The 20,157-nt window shown below is 35.1% G+C and overlaps 1 protein-coding gene across 6 annotated transcripts in view; it reads left to right on the top strand.

Annotated features, from left to right (window-relative positions):
• Positions 1-20,157, top strand: part of LOC106666508 (zinc finger protein rotund-like) — a 352,459-nt gene that overhangs the window by 65,772 nt on the left and 266,530 nt on the right. For all 6 annotated transcript variants that reach the window (XM_014393760.2, XM_024225721.1, XM_014393762.2 and 3 more), the window contains one exon: positions 16,818-17,015. In XM_014393760.2, coding sequence (XP_014249246.2) covers positions 16,818-17,015 — 198 coding nt within the window. The remainder of the gene's footprint in view (positions 1-16,817; positions 17,016-20,157) is intronic.

Below are 20,157 nucleotides of genomic sequence, written 5' to 3'. Positions count from 1 at the left end.
AGAAACGAGAGAAAAGACAGATGTGATAGGTAGAGAGGGATTAGAGCAAAAAAGAGAGAGGTAAACAGAGAGTGAGAGTCAGAAAAAAGACAGAAAGAGGTAGAAAGAGTGTTAGAAAACAAAACAGATAAATAGAGAGAGAGAGAGAGAGAGAGAGAGAGAGAAGAGAGAGAGAGAGAGAGAGAGAGAGATGAAATGAAATTCATATGACTGAAAATTAAATTCAATGTTGTACTTTCTGTCACGAAATCAATTCCCCTGATGTTTTTGGGATGCCAAAGTGCTTTAAACAATTTACGTTCTTACATTTAACTTAGTAAACGGTATTGAAGCAATCGCTAATACCGATAGTCGAAAACAGAAACAAGAGCTTCATCAAAGATTTGGTATCCCTTGTTAGGAAAAAGCTGGGGCCTGTAGGGAAAGTGAAGGGTTTACAAGATCGTAGATAGTACGCTATCTAACCAGTAACCTTGCTATTGTTAAGTAAGGAATGCTTTTTTTTATCCCTTATTTGTTTGAACAATTATTCCAATTTTAAAACATTTCAATTTTTTTGTATTATGTAAGTGTATTTCTTCACGCGGATACTTTGCAATAGTTGAATCATTTTGGTTGCGTGCTGATTTCCCTTCCTCAATCTATCCCAGAGGAAGTAATAGACGTTTAATTCGACAAATGATCTCTTATTTGGCCGACGTGAAATATCCTCTCATTCTATATCCAATTAGTTTCAGTTCGGTGTAATTACCTCCGCACCGGGCCTATGAATGCTCTATCAATCTGTTCGACCATTTAGCCCATAACGTACCAGCTCATTTAATTAGTCGCTGGAGTGATAAAAATTGAGTTTATTTATAATTCAGGCCGAGCAGGTGAGACCGACTTGAATTAATTTGACTTTTATGGCCATAGTGTATACCAAGATGGAAATTATTATATTAATATTTTCCGAACTACATGGACAACTATTCTCCAATGGAATATCTCTTTCGAGTACTTCCCCCCTTCCAGTTTCCAAGTACCTACCTTCTTATCCTCCAGAGCGAAGTCAGATGTGGAATGACGAAGCATTTGTAGCCATGGGGCAAGCGACCGGAACGCAGAACCTCGGTTTACAAAAAACACCGAGATAATGCAACTCATCTCCTGGCAAGGAAAACGTTTATCCACCGCCAAGAACACATTTTCCCTCGATCTTGGTTAAATACAAATGTTCGAGTCTTGGAAATTTCCAACGCCAGGGAGAAATTTCAATTAATAAAGTTCAACCCAACTTTACACTTTTTCTTCTACCACGAAAATACTTCCAGGTCGATAACTGCTTCGTCAGTTTAAACATGCTTGTGCCTGTCTGTTCCTTACCATCTTACAACATTTTAGTATTATGGACAACTCCAACTTCATCCCCATGTTTACTAGTTTAAGTTCAACTGAACAGTATTTTATAAATTCATCTACATAGAACATTAGATCGCGAGTACATTTAATTTCAAAATTAAAATTATCAGAAAATTAGACTGCTCTGATTAAGGGATACCTCGGTTTATAGGACAGTTAAAGGTATACCATGGAATTTTCTATGTATTTACACATTGACACTTCATAAAGATGAAGAAGAAGACTCCGTACCTCTAGGTTGTCAATAATCTGTGATATGTCTATATGAATTAATTTTGTTCTCTGGAGAATGCTCGGCGTTCGTACAATAGCGCTATTTGTTTTTCTGACCACAACCCTAATCCACGAGTCTCTCATTAAATAGAATAGTTCTCATGTTGACCAAGAACATTAAAAGGACACACATACGCTACAAGACGCACCGACCAACTATCGAATATGACACTTGATAGATTAGTACATGTTTGTAAACTTGTATACAGTTTAAAAAAAAACAGCTCATCGGTAAAGTTATTTTTTACTGGACAATATACTGATACGCTGTTTTTTAAAATTTTATTATTTTTATGTTACAATCTTCCTCACTTTCGATGTTTCTCACTCTCTTTATACACTGCCTCAGTTTCTCTCTCTCTCTCTCTCTCTCTCTCTCTCTCTCTCTCTCTCTCTCTCTCTCTCTCTCTCTCTGATTTGGTTGATGCTAGATTGCTTGGTACCCTAAGTTTAAGTAAGTCAATAGAGGTCTTGTAAATTATTTTTGTCACGTCATTTTACTTCTCTTCAGGAATGGATGATCTCTCTCTCTCTCTCTCTCTCTCTTCTTCCCCCCCTCTTCTTCTTTCTATCTATCCACATATGATTTTACCAATCTACTTACCGGTCTCTATCTGTCTATCTACATTTCGATTTTTCCATTCTCATTCACATTCTTTTTTTACCTCACATCTTAATGACGGTTTTTTAACTGAAATTATCGGATTGTGTTCTATTTTAGACTGTGTGATTGGTCTCTATTTTTAGGACAATACTTAATGGTAGACTATAATAAACCTTTCAGCGGGAAAATTTATTTGCTACGATTACAACACACGCATGCTAATTTGATTTTACCAAAGCAGAATATTCAGAAAGCAGCATCCTCTCGATTTCGAATTTGCATTTGCACAACAATCACAAGTTATTGATTATCGTTAATCTTGTAGATTGAAGTCATCTGTCAATCAGATATTTAATTATTATCGGATTTTGACTCACTATCAGTGATCGAAGGTTGAGCCTGATAGAACGGGATCATGGTAAAGTCATCATTTACAAGGATTCGAAATATATTCGATGAGGTTAAGTATGAATGGCAAAAACAGTAAATACGAAAGGGAATTTAGTATAAGCATGAACGAGTAATTGAGTAAAATCGTCATAAAAAAGGCTAATTTAGCTAAAAGAAAATTGTGGCGGCGAAGAAGAACGTTTAGAGAATGAATTCGTGCGCAATAAATATTTTCTGGTCTAGGCAGGATTGGGGAAATGGCCCTGGATCGAAGAGTAAATTCGCCTGGAGAGACAGTCCGGTGGCTATGTTTTTGTTAGGGGTGGAAAAAGTCGACCGGGGTGGCGAGGGCTTCTCTATTTTTGTTTTTCTGTTTGGCTTAGCTTCAAACTACGACTTAAATTCCAATGTTCACAGTTGGCTAGGTTGGGCCATGACGGAAATGAGATAACAGACAAAAAAATCCCGTTCGAGACATAGGAGGTCGCGAAAATTGGATTTAACGAGAGCAGAACAGTAAAACTATTTAGCAGAAGAAACGTCCTTTCAGTCAAGAACTTATTAGACAAAATGTTGATTATTGTATGTTGTGAATAATCGTAACGCCTGTCAGAGAGTAATACAAAAGATAAAAATAAGTGATAAAATAAACTAAACCCCAAAAATAACCTTTTTTCAGTTCAAATTTATGGGTATCGCATTCAAAGAATTATGTATTCCATTTTTACTTATTATAGTTTTACTAATAAGCGTAAAACTTCTAAAAAGATTCAGTTAAAAAGATCCTTCCGACCATAAAAGATTATATATTATATTGTTTCGGAATAGATTTTCGTATGCCTAATTAATATTACTAATCAGTAAAAACATTTTCTTCCTGGTTGATGGTGCGTCCTGAGAAAGCGTATGCATGATTCTAGATGGCTTTCAGTACAGTTCTCTGGGATTTTGTACTTGGGCCGGTTCCGATATGTGTTTATGAGCGTCCGAGAGAATGAGAGAATGAAAATGGGAAAGGGGGAAAGAAGAGAGAGAGAGAGAGAGAGAGAGAGAAATATCTATCGGATTACTGGTGTGCTCTGTAAACATTGTTCAATGTCTTACTGGTTGTCCATTTAGTTTTCTTAATCAAATTATTTTGTGCTAATAATTAATTCAGTTCATGCAATCGTATGGTCTCTATTTGCTTGGTTCTATTACAATTCACCACCTTACATTGTAAGGATAGGGTCATTTCCAAAAGCATCGGCACCCCGAGAGTTCATATAACCTCGTAGTTGAAATACTCTCGTGAAAACAAGGATGATACCAGTGGCTGAAGGGACTGACGCGCTATACCTCCGTAGCCGGTATGTGTTCCAGGGAAATTAAGAAAATAAGTTTCAATTAATTAAGGTTTTTAATTGGTCAAGCGGACCACTAAAACGAGTGAATTTAGGAAGAAAATAAATAAGATTGGTGACCCTAAATTCAACTAAGGCCGGCGATTGGGCCACCTTCTAACAGTGATTTAAGCAGTTTGTTTCAGTTTAGGTCAAGCCATGTCTCAATTGAAACATTTCTCATTTAGAGGGTGCGTAAAATATTTTATAAGAATTTTCTGAGATATATTTTTGAAATTTTTTTAATCATTTCGTCCCCTAAATATTCTTGCCCCCGATAAACCGACTGATTTCAATGTAAATTTTTTACTTTTGTAGAATATTTATATTTTTACTTTACTTAAGTTTTATTTTTAAGTATATCGCTTTGAAAATTTCGAATTCATTTATTATGATGAATTTCAAAGTTATGAAAAGATGACCGGGGCAGCTAAGTAATTAGCGTGTGATGCTCGCCTTGCAGACACGGCGGTCGTGGGTTCAATTACAACCGTCGCCCAAGACTTTTCGACTAGTTCTCTTCCAAAAAATACGATAAACTATAACAATGGAATTTGGCTAATATGGAACGGTAAGAATATTAAAAAAGATAAGGATTATAAAATAGTTTGTTATGAGGGCAATTAATGTCAATGCAGAATTGATTTTTGTGAGCAACTTTGACAAAGATTCATTGATGCGGAGAATCGTTACATACACGAAGGACCCCCCCCCCCCGGTGTGATTTACTTGTTCCATCACTATTGCTTTCGACCGACTCCTCTAACACGAATCCTATCCAAGCTACCTTTATCCAAGATCACCTTGAGCTTATGGAATAAGATTTTTCGGAAATCATGAGATGCGGTCTGGTGTGATGTAGGTTTCAGAAAAACATTTTCTTTATCTTGCCAACGTTTCGATCTTTATTGAGATCATCTTCAGGGCTCAAAGTGTTTGTTTTCTGCGTAATTGTGCCATTCTTGTAAGAGTATCTTAGGGAATTAGGTGGGGGACAAAACTGAATGAAGAAAAATGTACCCAGTGTACGTTTACATTGAAAAAACTATCTTGCCCTCCACTGTACATCAACAGCAAAGACATACCGACTTCTATTGAAGTCAAATTTAATCAAATATAAGTAGCTAGACAGCAAACTGATGTGGAATGCCCATAAAAGACTTAAGAGACAATAATTTAATAGAAGACTTCTAGAAGCGAAATCCATTTTTACCGTCAACAGTGAATTAACCTTGTACGACACATTACTTTAATTTGGACATACGGATGATGTCTGGGTTCTGTCATCTCACAATCAGCGTATTTAATCCTTCTAATCAAATGGGCTCAGACAAATCGTCGAAGCTTCTTACTACGTCACTAACCTCACAACGACCTTACCATTCCTTGTTTCACACTAACCTCTCGATCTATTCAACCCTCCTGCTCTGAACACATTCCCATCTCGAGCCTTAATCGACGGTGACCTCGAGACCTCCTTACTCTTAATCCCTCACATTGAGTGCCAGCGTTGGCTAGTTTCTGATGGAATGTTAAATTGAACATCCTTTGAGTGTAGCGCTAGACTTATTTGTTACTGTGACCGTGCTTTCTTTTAGATCATAAACTGTCTTTGTTATAATAACTAGATATACAAATGTCTTTATTATTTCTTTTTTTGCATTAATATATTTGTTTTAACTAATTTATAAAGGTAAAGCATTACCGCTATACGAACTGTTGTGGGTATTTTCGTACAGAAATTGTATTCGGCAACAATCATCGATTATTTACCAATACTTCAAAGTGTTATTGACCCAATGTTTGTTCTTGAACCTAGTCAATAAAAAAAAAATCCAGAGATATAGGGAATACTGAAAACAAATCGATAAAAGGAAATACAGGCGTATTTTTAGCTTATAAGTAGTGCAACCTTTCTTTTCACTGTCGTCGGATATAAGAACTGTCGGTGATATTACTGATAATTGAGTTATCGTTGTGTTAGGTCACTAACCCAGCTCGAAGATTCTTCACCAGATAGGAAATTATCTTGTGTTTTTTCAGTATTTTTTCTTCATCATCTCTACTTGATCCAAACAGCCTTATCGCAAACTGGGAGTTTCTCAACTCTCGAGACTCGTGTCCATTCCTCGGATGTTAAACGATAACACGGTATTTTCACGGTGGCGTACTGGAAAAATTCATTCAGGCCCCCTCGGTGATAATTCGGACTGTGTTCAATCGCGATTTTAGGCCGTTACTTAACCCAGCCTTACACTTTATCTTATTTCCAGTTGCACAATCTTTACACGACCGCGGGCTAATAAAAACGTGAGTACTTACATATTTAGTGTTTGTGTGTTTTGAAAAAGACGAATATCTTATTACCTTTCCTTAATAATTTTTACAATTCCATAATGAGATAGCGATAGGGATAAAGAAGGAGAGAGAACATTGATATGTAATTATTACTCCTATATATATATATATATATATATACACACAGGGTGTCAGCATACTCAGAGGTACACGCTAAAACTACAAAACTTAAAAAAAAAAAAAAAAAAAAAAAAAAAAACAGGTCAAAACAACATACTCCAACATGCTTAAATAACAATCTGCAAGGCAAAAAATAAAAATGTTTATTTATCAATCAATCAATGTAGCCATCTATCTACCTCTCTCTATAAAGTAAATTTTGTTAATATTATTGCATCATAAATTTTTTGACGAGATAAATGTTAAAAATACCGTCAAGGAAAAAACACATTTGATTATATCATGTAAATTAATAATAAATTAAATTCAAAACAAAAAAACAATACTTTTTACATACGGAAAAATGTTACGAAATATTATGTCAAATAAATCAGATATATGTTTAAAAAATGACAATGACTCGTGGAAATTAATATAAATTATATTTCGAGAACATCTGTAATGGCAGTTTATCAAATTATTATGTCAAACATATCAAACAAAACAGAAAAAAAAATAAAGTAATTCCTGCACAGGAGGGCGTAATGTCCAAACTAAAGGTTTGGGGTCACGCACGAAGGGCACAACGACTTTAAAATACCCTTTAATAATGTGATCAATTGAAATTCCATTGGAAGTGTCAGGATTTGAACCAAGTACCCCTTGCGTGGAAAATCCGATTCGGACGCTCTAACCTCTCGGGCGATCTCATATCTGAAGATTATAGGCATATCAAATATTCGTTCTTTTGTTTCTCTCTCCCGCTCCCTTTCTATCTATCTATCTATCTATCTATCTATCTATTTACCTATCTACCTACCTATCTACTACTCCCTCTCTCTCTCTCTCTCGCTCTCTCTCTCTCTCTCTCTCACTCTCTCTCTCTCTCCCTCTCTTTCCTTTCTTATCTCTTTTAATCTCATTTCTCCTTGGTCTACTTTTAATCTCATTTTTCTCCTTGGTCTACTTTTTTTACAGTTTCTTTTTTTTGTGTATATATTTTTTATCGTTCTATACGATTTTTCGCATTTATTCTCTATTCTTTATCAATATATCAATGAACTCACGAAAATAAGAACTTTTTTTTAAACTTAAGATAACGTATTGAATCAATTTCTATACATCTATCAAATAATCAATGAAGCTTAATAGAAATGCACTCAAAGAAAAAAACTCGTATTTTTTGTTCATTTCAAACTAATTGTATTTTTATCGTTATATTAATTGCAATGTACTCAATTTATATTGGGTTGTCCGGAAAATAATGCAGGATTTTGGTATTAAACAAAAAAAAAGAAACTAGTTACTTTAAAGCAATGTTCTTTAATCAAAATAATTTCCCATACTCTCAATACATTTCTCCCAACGTGTTGGTAACTTATTAATTCCGTNTTATATATTATTATATTATATTATACATATTACAAGTTATATTATGTATAATACAACTTATAATATATATAATATATATGTAATATTATTATAATATTATAACTTATATATATTTCTTGGGTTTCTTTTCAGGGACTAGACAACAATCATACTCATTTCCGTTATATTGATATTGATTTTAGGGGCATCAGCTTCCCCTCATCAGTCTCATTTTCTTTTGGAAACGCATGGAAAAAAAAGAGAAAACGAGACTGATGAGGAGAGGATGATGCCTCCGAAAACGATCTCAATTAAAAGAAAATTATGATGGCTGTCTAGTTCGTGAAAAGAAACCCAAAAAATATAGAAATTCTTGAGTTTTTGTAAAAATTATTTAATTATCGTGGTTTGAAAAAAAATCACCAAAACACAGGAAAATCATTTAGTGGTCGATTGCATTTCTTCAACAAGAGTGGTTTGAAGCTGTTCAACGCTCGTTGTAGACGGTGAACCCCTTTATCATGCCTTAAGGACTTCTATAAAATTCATGTCACTTGCTGGCCAGTTCATTGTTGTAACTTTTCATGTTCCAAGAAATGGATGACAACTCGAGTTACACGCTGTCCAGCATTATCATACGTTAAAACTTAGTTGTCCCTAATAAATGGAGCGAATGGGACCAATAGCTTCCAGAAGAATTTATTCAATGTACCTTAACATCTTCATCACGAACTGCTCCGGACATTTGATTGTTACAAACCAAATCGGCCAAATTGTGATGAATAAAATTTGAAATTTTTATTTCAAACCTTAATAAATGATAAACTCAACTAGAAAATTGCCCCGAATGAAATCTTCTTTAAAAAAAAGTCCTAGAATTTAATTCCGTATTCAAAATTGTACCTTGCCATTTGAAAAAAAAGTTGCTCGTTGAAGAAAATTTTGACTTCAGATTTAGGTGCTACATAAAAAATTATGTAAAGACAGTCCTATGTTTTAATTATTTACAAACAAAATAAAAAAAAGGGGGTTATTTTATAAATAATATAATAATCACCCCGTATTAGGTTGCGACATAGATGGTAAAGTTTATGGTCTTTTCAAAGATCAAAAATTTTTTTTTTCTACATCCTTAAAACTAAGTCCCCAGCAACGTTAAATATTAAAAACGTCAATTATACATCATAAAATACTTAATATACTATAATATTATGTAAATAATAGATTTAAATCAATAATGAGGGTGCCGAATGTAAGACCTTTGGAAACAGTGCCTAATAAATATATATTCATTTACATATAAAATATATAAAATTATATATAAATAAATTTCCGTTCGCTCTTCTCCCTCCTTCCCCTTCTCACTCTCACTCTCTCTCTCTCTCTCTCTCNATCTGGTAGATCGTGTCAGCACCTGTGAATAGAACAAATCGGTAATGCGGCTACGTGAGAGAGAGAGAGAGAGAGAGAGAGAGAGAGAGAGAGAGAGAGAGACAGAGAGAGAGAGAGAGAGAGAGCGAGAGCGTTGATGAGCACATGATACTCTGAGTGCCCCCAGAAAATTGTCCTCAAGTGACCTCGGGCAACAAGTGGACCTCTCGTGTTTTTTGAGCAGCTCGCAACTTATATAAAGCGTACCCGGGAGAAATTCTCTATTGCAACATCCTTTAACAACCGACGAGGGGGTTACGGACTTTTTTTGCAATTAACACTAACGCGCAGCGATCATTTTTACAATCTAGACACGTAATATTTATAATTAAAAATAACATTTTTTAATAAATACGATGCTTAAGGTTTTATTGGTTCGTCCTCGGGTGCTTTTGATAAAGCTTGAACCATGTTTAATCTGCACTTTATTTAAACGGTTCAATATTACGGTCAAATTTGCAGGAATGCAAATTCTGATACAATTGATCCGGTGATGTTTATAATATTGTTATTTTAATACAATAATTTTCAAATTTTCAAAACATGGCAAAACACTACGACCTGATGATATTGTTGATACCAGGATACAAGGGAATTTTAGACAACGAAACTGGTAACGAAGCACACGGGCCAGAGGAGGATCGGCAAGACCTAAGGACAAAACAAAAACAAACAGAATCCTCCATTACAAAATGAATCCAAAAAAGACGAAAGGAGAAGTAGATTAACTCTAGTGGTGCTACACACGGCAAGCTTATGCGAAAACAACCCTCACAAAGTGCCACAAAACAGGCCCTTCGCTGCTACAATTAGAGAGGGCTAAACTCAGAGAAGCGATAGGGATATATACCGTCACTATCATCTGAGAAAACATCTATAACATGGGTTTTCAATATTGACACCGTAGGTTATGCAAGGAGGAGAAAGAAACAGCCACCCACTCAAAGCTTCTAAGATTAAACTCTCCACGTAAACAAGAAGGCAGGAGACTATGCAAAGTCGACCATGGGCGGAAAATTCGTTGAAGCTGTATTTTCAGCAGTTAGATGCTCGTGTGATTAATAAAATTAAATGTCGGGATAAAGATCATACAGTTCTAAGCCTTTGGGTCGAAGAAACAAATTTTATATCATCAGAAGCATAAAGAATGATGCTCAAAACAACTCCATCACAGATTTTACGCAAATCTTTATGCATAGGAAATTGATTTACCCGGTCATCTCAGTAGCTTGTTAAAGATTATTTATTCCCTGACACGAAAGGATTCATCTCCGCGTTCAGGATCAGATTAGTCGCTACTAAAGCTGTAGGACGTTTATTATAGATGACTGGCAAATAAGCGAAAGTGCAAAATGTGTAATTCCACAACGGAAAAAAGGCTGTCCTGTGCATAGAATGTCTAATTCGATATAATACTAAGTAAAGTAGCTAAGATTATCCATAAGGCAATATGCAGAAGATATCAAATGCCACTATCTGGGCCGCTATGTATTTACCCTATTACCAATACAAACCACCAGGGAACTGTTGACACGGTGATTCAGAACAAACCTGATATCTTGATGGATAAGAATGCCAGAATTTTATAGATCATAGGTGATTCAGAACTTTATACCTAATAACGAAAACACTCAAAAACGCTGGGCTGAAAAAATTCGAAAGTATCGGGACCTTAGTTTTGAGCCTAAAGAGCTTATATTGGTGGTCATTGTATTAATAATAATATCTACAGGTGGTTTGGTACGTAAAGCAACACTGATATGTATAAGCGGTATAAGCCTGCCGAGCGAACTTGTTATGGAGGCGCAGAAGGCAGTCCTTTTGGATACGGTTCGTATGATAAGAAAGTTCTTAAATAGTTAAGTAGCTATGTACGCAATAATCCAAACGTACTGTATCGGACATGTGGTAGGTCTTTTTTTTTTATCCAGTCTTGCATAGGGTGTGGATACGTTGACACCCTGTCTACAGCGTTGAGTCCTTCGTACATTGGACTATATGGACTCGAACATATTGGAGTTAGCGTTGACGTAGAAGCAGATTTCGTTGTTGAAGTTACGTTTCTCATAGTACTGCGGAGAGGAGTCATAAGTCAGCTTCAGAAACTCCTATCCCTCCATGTAATCCAAAGAGCAGATTCAAATGGAGAACCTCGCAACGAAGTTTTTTAGTTAGTTAACAACGCAACTCAGATAGATTAAGACCGAAGAAATGTTTTTCTTTTAAAATAAATAACAATTAACTGAAGTTGAATACGGTGTAAGCATTGGTGCTAAATTGCTTTTTTCATGCCGACAATAAAGCTAAGATGATTTACCATTTATCAAGGCTACGGAATGTTGGGATGGTTAGTACTTATAGCATAGAGACCAGAAAGTCTTGAACCGCAGATTTCTAACGCTGTTATTTTTACTTGCCTTGAATCTGAAAGGTGTAAAGTTTTAAGGATGAATGAGAAATGAACGCATTTCTGAATTGAATACTTTATACTTTAGTTTTAATGGGTTGAATGATTGAAAAGAGTATGTCTTGTTGATTTGCAAGCTTCGTTAATGTGACTTTATGCGTCTAATTCGCCCACTGCAATATGGGGATGAGAAAAACACCAAGATATTTTTACACATTATCTTTTTTTTTAAATACCAACAGTTTAAAGACTTAAGTCTACCATCTTTTCTGAACAATATAACTTTAGACTCTTTGAGGTTCACCGTCACAGAAAGCTTCACTTTTATATCTTTTCGGAGGCCATGCTTTGATTCTTACATTATAACTCTGTTTACGTTGCCTATTCTCGCGACACTAAAGAACGTAACGGAAAGTCGTCGAGGAACGTGGCGAACAAAATCGGTCTTAGCAGGCAACCTTGCCTAATTCCACAACGAACGTCAAAATTTTCTGAGAGCCTTTTTCTCTCGAACGCTAAACATTGACTGAGAAAAGCGATTTCATTAAAGTTAACATTTTGGACGAAAAGCTCAAGTTATTACGTTTCAGAAAAGACCTCGACGATTGACACTATCAAAGCTTTCATATTCACTTAGAAGCAATCAGTTTTTTGTTTAGGGTGGCCAACTTAGTATGTTCGACAGGACAAATGGGTTATCAATTGTCGAATAACCTTTTCAAAACCCATCTGATAATCGGAAAAAATCCAACATTGCGTACTAGAAATACACATGTATAATTCGCCTCTCGTGTGTTTTTTCCTCAGTTTTTCAATATGTCGGATAAAACAACGGCAGAGGACATTAACAGGGTGAATTCTTGATAAAGGACGTGTTATTGTAAAAAGGGTTCAATTCAAATCGAACGAAATGACGGCATTAAAATGCGATTCTTCATATCATTCCGCCGTTGCAAATGTACCTTATTCGACTGGTGGAAGCTAATTAGCGGATTGCATTCATATTGGGGCTGTCAACCTGTGGCAGACATCGGATTAAATCCTGTCAGCAGAATTAATGCATTAACGAATCAAATTCATCCCCGGGTGACGAGCTCGCGAAACATTCGTTACTCAATTTGTTTTTGTTTCCGACGTGGGCCAATCGGGAAAATGCCGTCGATGAGTTATGCTACATTAGCGATGGCGTTCTATCCCTTTATTAGAAATTAACGTGGTTAATTATTTTTTTTAGTCTGGTTAAACCACTCTCTGGTTTTTGTTGTTTTCAAATGCAAATTAAGGCAATTTGAATAAATAAATAGAACTTTTTTGGAAATTGGTTTAATTTTCACTTTCAGCTTAGAACTGTATTTCTGTTCAGTTCTATATTTTTAATTACCTCTCTACTGTTGTTAAGGAAGGTTTTTTTAAATTAAAGAATTTTTTCATTTAACTGACCGGTTTCGAATTTTGATCATCATCGCATAACACTGCCTCATCTCATTGTTTCGGTGTTGTCTCAACTATCCTGCCACTATGATGTAGATGTCTGTCAAATACAGATACTGTTAATGAACTCCTGCTAATTGAAAGAATCGAACTGCAGACTCTCTTATACTTTTATATCCACCATAGATATAAAACACTGAAGAGACTACTTGACGAAAAATCAAAACTGACATTATTTAACAAAAAACGTTTCTCCCCAATGTACCTACGGTCTTGAACTATACGGGGACATCCAAGCGTTCCAATCACTACAGTCCAAAATCATTGAGACGTTCGTTCTCATCTTCACTCATAGATGTTGAGTCCCATGAGAAACTTTGACGTCCGGACTTACCCCCGAAGGGACTTCTAAGACGCCTAATGTTCTATAAGAAAACACCAAGAAGATTTTACATGCACGGACTTGCCACATTCCTTGACTAGCGAGGTAGTGCATTGCTAGGCAAGTTCAGAAGTGCTCTTAAAGGAACACATCCATGCATCTGCCCTAAAAAAGGCAGTGTTGTGGTTCTGGCACAGCTTTTCAGCCGTGGCTTTCATCACCCCCGAGAGATAGAGAAGACACTCTATCGCTAGCTAGCCAGTACCCTCCAGCTAAGGTACAAGCTTCCCTTATCTTACAAAACCGCGTGTCAACAATTGACAAACCGAACAATCTGTGAAAAATAAAGTTTACAGAAATACAGGTACTTTTACACGTCAAATGTAACAAAAAGGTTCGTATGAATCATGGTCCGATCCTCAACACTTTCGCAGATATCCAACATTTTATTTCTTTATCCATTTATATATTTAGAAACTGTGTAAATTATTTTTATTGACTAAATTAATATAACTATAATAATCTAAGGTCTTGGTTGAGATGAAAACGCAAGTATCCCGCGCGTGACACTTGCTTTTCATCTCAACCAAGAACATAAATTAAAAATATGATTTTCACAACTATTTTCGGTTTTCATCATAAATCTACTCATACCTCTTGAGCTATTCATTTTTGGGGAAATCCACCTCAAAATAAAAATAAAATAAATAAAATTGAAAAGAGAGTGTGGGCACTCTCAACACGACACGCAAGGATGGCACAATACACAGAAGACAAACACTTTGAGCCCTGAAGATGATCTCAATAAAAGATCGAAACGTTGGCACGATAAAGAAAATGTTTTTCTGAAACCTACATCACACCCGACCGCATCTCACGATATCTGAATAACTTTCAAAAATTACTAAATTTAACATTTGTAACCTTGTTGGAAACATTCACGTTAGAGCTTATCAAATTTCATAACATCTTCGTCATTTAATAAGCTTTCTAATTTAATTTTATGCAATTCGGGAAAAATTACGAAGGTTTGAAAAACAGGAGGTTACGCTAGTAATTCTATTTTTTGTCCTGTGCAAAATTTATGTCCAATTTTAACTTAATATAAAGCGCAAAAAGAAAGAAAAATTAAACAAAACACAAGAAAAAGAAACCAAAAACATAGCGAAAACGAAAGCAGAAAAAGTGGAGAAAATGTCTGAATTAAAAGATTTATAGTCTTATGTTAGTTTATGTTTTTACCAAAATTAAGTAGAAAATTCTAGAAAGGTGCCTTCTTATAGGAAATTTAATGCTTTTTTTCGAAGCGTTTTTGAATTTCCCCCAAAATGAAAACTCAAGAGCTGTGAGTAGATTAATGACGAAAATAGATAGTTAAAAAAATATAAAATGTTGAAAGCTGCGAAAGGGTTGAGAATACCATGGTTCATACGAACTTTTTTGTTTAATATGAGGGGTAAAAACACCTGACGAACTTTGTCGTACCCTTGAATTACCCTGTGTATTAACTTTTCTTCAGTATATACAGGGTGTCCTGTGAACTGATATCAATAATGCTGGAGGTTTAAACATTTCAAATTGAACTCAAAAGTTTCCATTGTCCGTACTGCTTCTCGATTGCATTCGAGATATTTCACTTGTCTGGTCACTTCAACCTTTCATTTCTTTATTCCATTAAAGTCCCCCGTATCTCTTAAACTCTTAATTCTACTGTAAATTGATTAAACTAGCAATAAAAAATCATTGACCACCCTAAGGGATTATATTTAATTTTAACCTCAAGCAAGTAAACATAATTGGAAGATAAAATTTTACATTTTACTAGTTTCCAAAGTTCTTATCTAAACTTTAGTTTATTGTGTTTGATATCTAAATTTTACGTGAGCATCATATCGTAGTTTCTTAACTCTATGTCTTATATCAAAAAACTTCGTCCCTGTCCTACGTAGGTGTTGCACATTTCTGAAGATCTTTCCGAAGCTGCTTTGACTAATGTACGCAACATGATGCCTTCTTTTTTTAGGATAAACTTTATTTTGCTCTTATCCTGTCATATATGGGATATAGCAGTAATTTTTTGCATTTACAAGTTTAAAGTTTGTTTCTTTATTTGCGGGTTGTTTTATTTTTTACTTATGAATTGATGCAATATTGCCATTAATTGCTAGGTATTTTATAGTGTTTAGATAGTTATCCAATAGCCATATAAAACCGGCCACTTCGTGGCACCAAAGATACTTTTAGTCATGTTGTATCAGTGTTGTTCCCATTCTTAGCTTTTAGCTCCAAACTAATTTAATAATGCCTAAATTTCCTAATGACCGTGGAGAAAAACAAGATTACCCTCTCACCCATGGGTCGGAGACCACCCTTTAACTGCAGAATGCCTCATAAATTATGTTTTTGAAATCTTATTTCTGTATATTTGTAAAGGTCAGCAATATCAAATGATGCATCCTTTGCTACTGAAAAATCTTTTTTAACTCGTTTTTTTAGTTTTTATTCAAAAATTTATTTTTACTTTATGTTGGTCTAAGATTTTTTAATAAAAAAATTAATTAACACTTTATATCTAGTGGATAAATGTCTGTAGCAATTCGTTAACGTAAGCAGAAACAATTTTATGTGAACCTGCAAAAAAAGTACAAGTGTTACATAAACAAAAGATAAAATGACAAAAGAATGAATAATATTGTTTGATTAAGATCCACTGCCGAGATAATAGCAATCAACGATTAGACGATGAGGGATTTTCTTTTTTGAAATATTTAATTATTGAGCATCGATAAGAAACAATAGGAATTCATAATTTTACCAAACATTTAAAAAAGTAAAATATAATGTATAATAATAGAAAAAAAACATGTTTTGCATAATTGGGACATTACTTTATCGTATTTATTTCACTAGCAGTAAATGCGGATAAAATTTTTATGTAAACTTCATAAAAACATAACTGCAAGTACAACAAACCGATCTACTTATGTCTTCTTCGATCATGGTCCGCCAATTCTCGCGGTTTTGTCAGACGCTTCTTGGCCACCTAACCTTCATTTGCAGAACTTCAAAAAAACAAAAAATTCTTTGACTAAATTTCAATTAAATAACATCAATGCTTGGCGCCAGATACCTTAAACTTTTACATAGAATTCATTAATTTTTTTATTCCGGTAACAAATTGAAATTTTGCTTTTCCTTTTTGGTTTTCCAGATCGCCTTATGTACGAATCGTCATATTAAATTTATTTTATTGTATAACTAAAAAGAAATTTTCTTCTTCTGTTACAGAAAGGTGGGCTGGTGTGGGGCGGGGAGTGCGGGGGGAGCGGCGGAGGAGCCGTCGCGACGAACAGCAGGTGCGGAGGCGGCGCTGCTCCTCAGCAGGGCCAGGGTCTGGTCCACTGGATGTCCGTCATGGCCGAGCACATGAACACCGTCGCACACGACACCCCTCCAGTACACTACATGTGGAACGGTGGAGTCGAGGTAAATATTAACAAATTTTTCACATTTTACACAAGAATACCTGTAGAAATCGTAGAGATATCTGTAAACTATGTCTTTTTTCAAAAACTAGATTAAAGACTAGCCTACCAATGGTAGCAGTATGATACCTTTACCGTAAAGACTTTTGAGTTTGCCTTACATCCCAGCGTGACACATTGTCTCTCACATTACATATCCACGATCTCCCGTCTTCTGTCAAAAGTCTCCCACCTAGTTGAATGTTGTCAACTCTATTGATTTTGAACAAAAACAAACGTGATAGTCAATAAAAATTCATTTCGTGCCCATAACGTACTTTCCACGATTGTCCCTTCGGAGCTTATAGATCAGCACAGATCATGATTAATCGGGGGTTTTGCTAGTTCCTTGTTCATTAGGTACATACCTGGCTAGGAGATATGATTTATTTATTTATCAACACACACACACACACACAGGCAGACACACACGCATACACACACACACACACACACACACATATACACACATAAATATATATATATATATATATCCCTCCCTCTCTCTCCTTCTCTTCTTCTCTTTCTCCTTTTTTTCTCTTATTCTCTTTCTCTTTTTCACTCACTCAACTAGTTTCTCTCTCACTCCGCACATTGACCAAAGTAGCACAAAATTAACACAGTAGTTTGTAGATTTTTGGTCAATTCGTCATTTGATTTATCACAACGGCCGTGTCAATTTTGTCGCGATTTGGATTATAATTATTAGTTGAAATAATAATTTAGTATAGCCTTGGATCAATTGTAATTGTGAGCAAGGTTTGCCATCCGAATTTTAGAATGGGTGAATAAAATGCATTCCACCCCTTTTCACCAGCCACTTGTATTTCGATAATTTTACGACATCTTACAATATAGTCGTACAATTCACTTTTTCTCCTTGGAAGAGGAATAGTAAAAATTTATGCATGCCACTCTCCGTCGTCGTAATTGGATTGGGGGATCTGAGCGCAATCCTGTCAATTTATAGCGTGTCATCTTCCGATTATTTACCAGGGCAGTTTACTTCAACAAAGAGAAGAGAGAAGAAAAAAATACCGCTTTTTTATGCCGCGCACTTAAGGGAAATAGGGAGGATAAAACGCGGAGGACAATTTATTCGAACAGGAGGACATTTGTCTAAATTGACAAATATGACGGAATGAAGGAGGGTGTCGCCCCATAAATGAAGACTAGCATTAACGGCATGTCTTATTTGTTAAACTATTTCAAATTTCTGACACTTTAAGAAGAAAATAAACTTTATTCTGAGACTTAAAGCCGTAATAACAAAACTACATAATAGAGCCATATCTAGACTCGTAGTCAACACAAATACAAAAGAGTTGTTACAAAGTTAAGAAATTGCAAAGATTTATAAGAAAGATAAATAAGATAAGAAATAAATTACAATTTCAAAGTTATAAAATACAATTACAAATATATACAATACATTTCCAAACTCCTAAAAACTTAGCGTACAAAATTAAAAGAGACAATTATGTTTAATAATGCAGATGATTTAATAATAATTTATCAATTGGGGCACCTGGTGCTAAGTTACAATGCCCAGACGGGACTTAAATATGTGAAGGGCGTGGCGGATAGTTCCTAAATAAGAAGACATTTGTAAATGGACTAATTTTTCAGGAAGTTTAGCTAGGATAGAGAGGATAGATCATTAGTGGAGGTCGGATTGCGAAGTTTATTTAGGGTTGATAAAAGCTGGTCTGCGAGTCTGTGAACTCATATTGAACCGGTTGAGGGTCACTTATTGGGTCTATCTCCACTCGCGGGGTTTTGAGTTATTCAGTGTTGAACTAGGAGGTGAACAGGACGTCTTCACTGAAGATGGCGCAATGCCGAAACGCGTTTGAATAACTAAAAAAAAACACGTGTGGAGACAGGTCCCAATAAGAGACCCTATGCCGGTTCAACATGAGTTTATTTAGGGGTTACACAATCGCCTTCTTCTATGATTTTGGAAAAATTGAGTTTTATAGGAAAACTGTATGTAGAAAGACAGTAAGGATTAATGAGTTTTATGGGTATCTCGTCACAACCAACTGCCTCGGTACAAATGTGCATAATGAAAGTGCGTAAAGTGATATATCTAAAAAGAAGAAACTGTAAGAGTCGAATGGACGGCATCTTGGGAAGGAAATAGGGTTGCGGGAACCGGAAGATTGTGAAGTTGTCCTAAGTGGGCATTAAATTATTAAACTGGAATTATTATTTTTAATTGGTTATTTAACTTTTTAATTATGCCTAAAAGCTATACTTGTAAAAAAAAAGTCTTTAACTATAACATTTACAATCATATCACGGGAAATGGAAAATTGTTTATATTTTTCTCAAGCAATTAGATCTCGGGCGATCACAACCCGATGGAAAATTTAAAAACTAATAATTGTAGAAAATAGAACTTTTTTCTTCTTGGGTTTGCGATCGTGTCCAAAATCCTGCCATGTACACTTCGTTTGCGAGAACCTTCACGGTACACTGCTTGTTCAAGTCCGACGTAGTTTATCCCTAGAACGAGAGATGTCGCTAAAGCTACGCATTTTATGGCTAATTAAAATTTATGAGAAAATAGTTTTTTTTTAATTCAATTTTTATATGTAGTTTTGAATAGGTTCTTTTCTAAAAAGAAAAATTTCACAGTAAAGATTAGAAAATAATTATTCGGAAATCGTGAGAGGCAGTCTGGTGTGACGTAGGTTTCAGAAAAAGATTTTCTTTATCGTGCCAACGTTTCGATCTTTATTGAGATCATATTCAGGGCCAGGGCTTTACAAACATTTTTTACATTTAACAAATACATGTAGGATGTGGAAAAAAGTAAATTTATACAATGCAAAAAATATATTTTTTATATTCAATCAAAGTATTTCTATTCACTCAAAGTGTTTGATTGGATATACAAATTTTGGTTTGCATTTTATAAATTCACTTTTTTCCACATCCAACATGTATTTGTTAAATGTAAACAATGTTTGTAAATCCCAGGTCCTGGAGATGATCTCAATAAAGACCGAAACGTTGGCACGATAAAGAAAATGTTTTTTCTGAAACCTACGCACACCAGACCGCACATCTCACGATTTACGAATAATCATCGACTA

The sequence above is a fragment of the Cimex lectularius genome, unplaced genomic scaffold (genome assembly GCF_000648675.2).
Source record: "Cimex lectularius strain Harlan isolate CLEC.00 unplaced genomic scaffold, Clec_2.1 scaffold90, whole genome shotgun sequence".
Taxonomy (NCBI): domain Eukaryota; kingdom Metazoa; phylum Arthropoda; class Insecta; order Hemiptera; family Cimicidae; genus Cimex; species Cimex lectularius.
This window is presented reverse-complemented; position numbering and strand designations above follow the sequence as displayed.